Below are 7,336 nucleotides of genomic sequence, written 5' to 3' on the forward strand. Positions count from 1 at the left end.
GCCTGATTATGTATGCATTGTTTACCTTGATCAACTTTGCTTTCTTTGAAATGGATGACCCGAGTCAAAGGGCTGTGTTTCAAAGCATCCGGTTACATAATCTCAAATGCTTTGGGATGCTACTTCTCGAGTTCTCCATTTCTTCCGGTTCCATTAGGGCTTAACCACTTCCAGCTACTCTAGCTGCATATGCATCCTCTACATGAGAATTGTGGGTGTTGATGAAAAGGCAGAGAAGCAGTCCCTTGAAAAACGATGTACTGATTTAACTGAAACACACACACTGTACTTATATTTTTATATCCTCTTTCTGCCAAAGATAGTAAACCTGAGCAAACAAATGCTTAGATTAAGCTTACTACTTGAATATTCGTCCACGTTCTTCGAGTATGAATGCAAGAAGGGGTTTCCAACATTATCCAGCTGCAAGTAGAATTATGTATTTATTGTCTAATGAAAGAATATCAGCTAGATCTGATTAAACAGTTAAAATGTTGTTGATGAACTTTTTGAAGAGCCACTTCAATCTTGGAACCCATCAGCTGTGGTCGAATGACTCAGTTCCTGGCTGCATCGGCTAATGTTTCTGGGAACATTCAGCCAGCTGAATAACTGAATAGCTGATTTAAAAAAAAATTATTTTATATAAAGGTAAATCAACATCAGATCGTAGTTTTGAGATTCTCAGTCAGAAAGTATGTTCCATATGTTTTACTATTCATACATTGTTTACCTACGTACAGCCAAAGTCAGCTCAGATGTGATTGGTCAAAACGCATTTGGACCACAAATTTTAAAAAAAGAGAGAGAGTAGCTCATGGAGTGAGTTATGTTTCTAATTATATTTACTGTATTAAGCACAACAGAAGATTTCTTTTGTGGCCATGACTTGTGGAGTCCCCCAGGGGTCAATTCTTGGACCTCTTCTGTTTAACTTGTATATGCTCCCTTTGGGTCAGATATTGCAGAATTTTAACATCAATTATCACAGTTATGCAGACGATACACAACTTTATGTGTCTCTGTCACCGGACGACTGCAGCCCAGCAGACGTACTGTGTCAGTGTCTGGAGGAAGTAAACACCTGGATGAGAGAGAATTTTCTACAATTAAATGAAGACAAAACTGAGATCATTCTGTTTGGTAGCAAAGAGAAGAGGGTCAGCGTTGGTAAATATCTTGAGACTCGGGACCTTACAATCACTGACCAAGTTCGTAACCTCGGAGTGTTGATAGACTCAGATCTGACTTTCAGCAGCCACATCAAAGCTGTCACCAAGGCAGCTTTTTACCACCTCAGAAATATCAACAGAATTAAAGGTTTCCTCTCCCAAAAAGACCAGGAGAAACTCATCCATGCATTCATCTCCAGTAGACTCGATTACTGTAATGCTCTTTTAACTGGACTTCCCAAAAAGAGCATTAAACATCTGCAGCTCATCCAGAACGCTGCTGCTAGAGTTTTAACCCAGACTAAGAGATCTGAACACATCACACCAGTTTTGAAATCTTTACACTGGCTTCCAGTCAGTCACAGAATAGATTTTAAAAGCCTGCTGATGGTTTACAAATCCCAGAACGGTTTAGGCCCAAAATACATCTGTGATATGTTCAGAGAATATAAACCCAGCAGAGCTCTTAGAATCAAGGACTCAGGTCAGCTGGTCCAGTCCAGAGTCCAGACTAAACATGGAGAAGCAGCATTTAGCTGTTATGCTGCCAACAAGTGGAACAAACTGCCAGTGGAGATTAAACTTTCACCAAATGTAGACATTTTTAAATCCAGGTTAAAGACATTTCTTTTCTCATGTGTCTATGCATGAAATATCTTTTAACTTATCTAGACTGTTGCCTGTTTTTAAATGATTTTATTTGTTTCTCTTTATATTCTTTTATGTATTTTTAATGCTTCTTGCACTCCCTGCTGCAATGCTTATGTTTTATGTAAAGCACTTTGAATTGTTTGTACATGAAATGTGCTATAAAAATAAATTTGATTTGATTTGATTAAGAGTTTTTCAAAGATACCTTTAGATGTACAGCGAACAATATTTTCGCATGGCATCTTTTAGTATCGCTCTCTCTGATGCTGATTTACAGTGACCTTGAAACTGTGTGTGCATTACCTCCTGATATAAAAAAAAATGTTATGCTATAGTGGACGAATCAGCAGTTACAGTGACTGAGTGGGGGGGGGGAGACCCAGGTTGCTGGACTCCATGCATGCCTGTCTGCCTCCATCATGCTCATGTGAACAGCAGGCGCACCACAGGATGTGTCATGTCATTATTCACCACCAGGGGCCAATGAGCAGAGAGCAGCAGAATGCTCCATAAACAGTGTTTTCCCTGTATGAGGGAGGACCAGGAGGGTGTGTCTGTACGTATGTGTGTGTTTACATCTTTGTGCATTAGCCTGTGTGTTCCTGAGAGAGTGAAGGTGAGCAAATAAGCAAGCTGGAAAGAATTTCTGTTTATGCGAGTGCTCAACATGCCCTGAGGTATTTTTAGCATTGTTTTTGCCACATCTTCTCTAAAGTCTGTTTTCCAGTCTGAGCACAGTAAGGTTGTGCCATGCATCCCTAAGTAATTTCCCCTACTGCTGAGAAACACACTCACATGTATGCATTAAGCTAACATTCACAGTACTCAGATTGTCCCCACCAATAAATTATTTTCACTCCCCAGATCTGAAATATTTATGCATTGCTGATCAAGCTCTACATCCTTACTACACATGTGACTCAGTGGTGTGTAAGACAGAGTGGGACTCTGCATGCCTGTGTGAGAAACCTTGGACCTGTGAAAAGTTAACCTCTCCACTCTTTTAATACAGCACACACCCTTGTCACTTTAATTCATGACAAATAAGAACAAATCTGGCATGATACATTACTGTCAAGAAAGAGATTATTTTTTTCTTGCACAGACCATAAAGTGATTTATTTCTGCTTTTAAAGTCAAGGTTAAGTAACTGTACCTATTTGGTTTCTATAAGCAATCTTTTTGAGTGATGTTATGGCTCGAAGATTTAAAAAAAAAAAAAAAGCTCAACTATATATTTATATCCAAATACAATCACTACTGGCTCCTAAAAGACTATGGGTCCAGTGTAATAGTTTTTTCTGCTTTGGAAGGTTCCTGACTTAATGAAGCGTCCCAGAAGTATCTGAGCACCAGCATTTATAGGAGCTGTTTAAATTCTCGAAGGAACTTCAGTGCTTCCTTTATCATCTACCTTTAGCATGGGAAAACAGTAGACCACTCTCTTTGAAGGAAAGGAAACATTTCAGCCCCACAGTTCCTTAGCTGCAACTTTCAAAGCATGATTGCGTGATTATTTTTAATCCATTTCCACTACGTGTGATTTCTGGAAATATATGAGGACAGGAGCGTGAGAATGATCAGACTATGACAACGTCTTTCATCTTTTTCTTTCCTTTTTAATGATAAACCTGGATGATGACATAGTATTTTATATTGTATCTGTCAAACATAAGATTGCATTAGATGAAGTATCTTAAGAACATTTTGTGGGATATTAATTGAAAGCATTAGTTTCAGTGCGACAGACCCGCATTACAGCTTAGTGTCTTTTAAATTTCTCCTGCTACAAATTCTATGATTTACATGCAGTTGCTTCCCTGAACCCTTAAGAATGAACATGAACAGAATTATTGTTTGAATCTGCCTGCACAAACTAACGCCACGTTTTGAAAAGGACAGACTCATCAGATGATTTCAGTGTCTTCATTTCACATTGTGTGAAACTGTTTGCTGTTGTTTTCATTCAATGCCTAATGACTTGTAACTGCATTCTGATTTGAACATGATTAATTAACTGGCTGTTTACATCCAGTCATGGCTGGAGAATAAGGCTTGTTCAATTTCATGCATTCAACAGTGACCGTTATTATTCAAAGGAGAACCAAACGTATCCGTGGATCTCTTTATTAGTGTAGTGACAAGAATGATTTGGCTCATGCACACTTCTGCCTCTGTATAAATAGTTTTTGGCCATAAATCAAGATGTTTTATACATTTGGCCCCAGAATGGTTCCCACTCTTATTTGGCATGTACTGCATCCACAGATGATCGTGTGCTTTTTCCAATCACTCTGCAATACATAAAAATGGAAGCATTGCACCATAACATCTTGTCACAAACTCACTTTTACTAACCTCTCAGGGGCCTTACAATTTACCATACTGATTCTTGTGTCAGACAGGCACAATGTTTCTAAGCCTCGTGGGATGTGACCAAACTGTCAGCTTTAAAAAGATTTAGGCGAGAGTCTTTGCAGCAGTTTGGACTTTCAGAATGCAACTTTTAGTGTTCATAGGGTTAAATATTTGAATGCTCACGGAAATTAACACTATCATTAAAAGTTTTTTCTGAGTTTACACTGAAACTACTGGAATGAGAAACAATTCCCCATAAAAAAGAGTTCCCTCTGTTTGCTAAATACCTCAATATTCCAGAAAAAAAAGGAAACATGAAGTCAGTGTACTTTATCGTTGCTCTTTGGAAAGGCACAAACTATTGTGCAACTCAAATTTTGTATAGAGGTGCTGAAATCTTATTGTACCCTTTCTCGTCCCCTTTTTCTTCCTTCTCTTCTAGATCCCAGTGATGACGGGAGCCTTCATGGACTCCTCGCCCAATGATGACTACAGTGGTGAGCACTCGCTCTTCAACTCCTCAGCCAGCGTCAACGCCGCTGCCTCAGCAGCATCAGTACACGGTCAGCAGGACGAGCCACAGTCCATGTCAAGTGACGCCATCTGGCTCTGGATTGCCATTATCGCCACTATTGGAAACATTGTGGTGGTGGGCATTGTCTACGCCTGCACTTTCTGATAAACGGATGCTTACAAAGACAAACTGCACTGTCACATATCATGCTTTATTTTTTGTGTCTGGAAACCTGAACGAGGCTCTGCAGACAGACACACCTCCTCTCTGTCTTTCTCTTTTGGATCAGTTAGGCCCCCTGAGGGCGTTAAAGTTCTGATATGTCTCGACAGTGACACATAGACGACCATATTTTTTCATCAAAGGGAAAGATGGGCATTTGGCTGCATTTGTCATTGGTGAGCAGTTTTAAATGTAGCAGTTGGAAGTTTGACAAGAAACTTATGTGTACGGCAGTCTTTCGTCATAGACATAGACAACAAACCTGTGCTCTTACCCATTAATCTTAGGAGCCTTTTTTTTTAGGTTAAGTTTGTTTCCATGTTCACTCCCAGACAACATCCTTCATTGTGATGTAGATAGGAGAATGGAGAATACATGAGGCTTCGGGTTCTAGTTAAACCAGGTCAGTTTAAACATCCACCAGATAGTTGCAAAGCAATTTAGAGCAGAGCCGCCTCATTATGTGGCTGATCACAGAGAGCAAATGTTGAAATATTTACAAAGTACTTGTGTTATTTCCATGTTAGGCAGAGTGGAACCCCAGGGCGTTGGAACTAATTTATATAGCTGAATCAGAGTATGGACAATGATTAGCAGCATTTTTTAAAGCAATCTCACTGACAAAGAAGAAAGAGCAGGACTTTATTTTGTTAAATTACCCTAAAAAAACCTTCTTAAAATTCCATAGAAGATGTTTTATGTCCTGCGAACTCAATCTCACCAGAAGCCATTATTTTATGATAAAGCCCCACAAATAAATTGACTTTGTGTCAAATGCCCACTGTATCATTAAACAGGGATTTTTAGAAAATGATTTCTATGTTTCTAAATTAGGTTGAGATATTATGTGTAGATGTAAGTAATATAGAATTGGAAGCACAAATCAATCCAAACCCATGTAGCCTTCTTTCGGCCTTCACCAAACAAATAATGTAATCTACTTCTTTGTAAGTGCTGCTCATGCAGGACTTTTTTCAGAGACACTTTCAGCAACTGGAGATTAAACTTCCTGATATTCTAGATATGTAGGCAGTTGTTGAAAAGCAAATAAAACATTCGTCGAGAAGTAATTTAGCGTTCACCAGAACTGAAAAAAACGAAAGTGAACTTTGTATTAGATGCAAACTAATGTGAGTGTGGAAGTCATGCCAGATTTTGAAGTGAAATTTTGTTATATGTCAAAGTATGACTTTAAATTGTTCACTGCTTGGTTATTTACTCATTCCGACCTGTTAGGCTCACAGCTTACCTCACTGCGCTTGCCTGGTAGAACAGGTTAAAGGAGCCACACAGCTTTAGGGAAATTTAGAAGTTGTCATTAACCTCCTTAGTACTTGATCAAGAGCCCATGATGTCATTTCTTAGGAACCACAATGCTGTCACTTTCTGGCACACAAGGGCATTGACAAATATCCTTCAACATGAATCGTCATTCTACAGTGGTTTAAACCAGTAATATGAATCACATAAGGTAGTTGAACAGGAGGGTGGGGATAGTCGCTTGACTCACAAGCATTGTGGGGTATAAGGGTGAGTCAAAGGCCTTAGGAATTGTGGATGGTGGAAGCAGCTGTCTCTGCACCAGAGCATACAGTATTTTTCATCCTAACTGTGACTCAAGTATTAACCTACATCAGCCAAAGATGCAATTAATGCTTCTCCCATGAAACATACTGTACGACGTGCTGTAGCCACACAAACAACACAGCTGGTAGGCTTTGATCCTTGTTTTAAAGTGTGCTAACTGATATCTGTGCTTTGTCGTGTAGCAGTTCCTATTTGAACTTTAAAGGAACAGTGGGTAAAATCTTTTATGTGGGGTTGGGAAGAGGTAGACATGACAGCTTTTTGTTTAGTAAACAAATGTTTCTCTTGTGATTAACAAAATGATTCCAATAGGCTATGAAGTTATAGTACTGTCTTGTAAACTCAATACCTGTTCAAATGTTCATACACTGGAAAATGCAAAGAAACAACAACTTCACTGGCTTACTGTATGTATTGTATCATGTAGAAAGGAATTCAGACCCATGATGTGTTGTAATACGTTTACATTGTTCAGAGAAGGACTTTTAAAGCCTGTTATTTTTATTAAATGGTTGATGTGGAAATATTTAGAGATGTAAACCACATACACAATGTTCCTTTTATAAAAACATATGCTACTATTAAAGTATTAATCCAAGTTGACTTTTTCTGACTATAAACATTGATAATAATTGGAGACCTTTCTGGATAAATGCAGACTTTTGTATTTTGTACAAAAGCGGTCAATGATACAACAAGGTTTTTTCGTAATATCCTTGCTCCTTCTGAATCACCTGTTATTGCTCTTTGTGAAGTCAACCCTCTGGCAGATTTTACCAGTTGCTGCTGAGCCATCAGGTGAGATAGATGCTAAGCTCAAATGGTGCCATCT

General features: G+C 38.8%; 1 protein-coding gene across 1 annotated transcript in view; it reads left to right on the top strand.

The window, feature by feature from the left end:
• LOC142366036 (uncharacterized protein C14orf132) overlaps positions 1-7,102 on the top strand; it is a 33,351-nt gene extending 26,249 nt beyond the window's left edge. The window contains exon 2 of the mRNA XM_075447806.1: positions 4,624-7,102. Coding sequence (XP_075303921.1) covers positions 4,624-4,860 — 237 coding nt within the window. The 3' untranslated portion in view covers positions 4,861-7,102. The remainder of the gene's footprint in view (positions 1-4,623) is intronic.
• Positions 7,103-7,336: the final 234 nt, after the last annotated feature.

Source organism: Odontesthes bonariensis, chromosome 17 (genome assembly GCF_027942865.1).
Source record: "Odontesthes bonariensis isolate fOdoBon6 chromosome 17, fOdoBon6.hap1, whole genome shotgun sequence".
NCBI lineage: Eukaryota > Metazoa > Chordata > Actinopteri > Atheriniformes > Atherinopsidae > Odontesthes > Odontesthes bonariensis.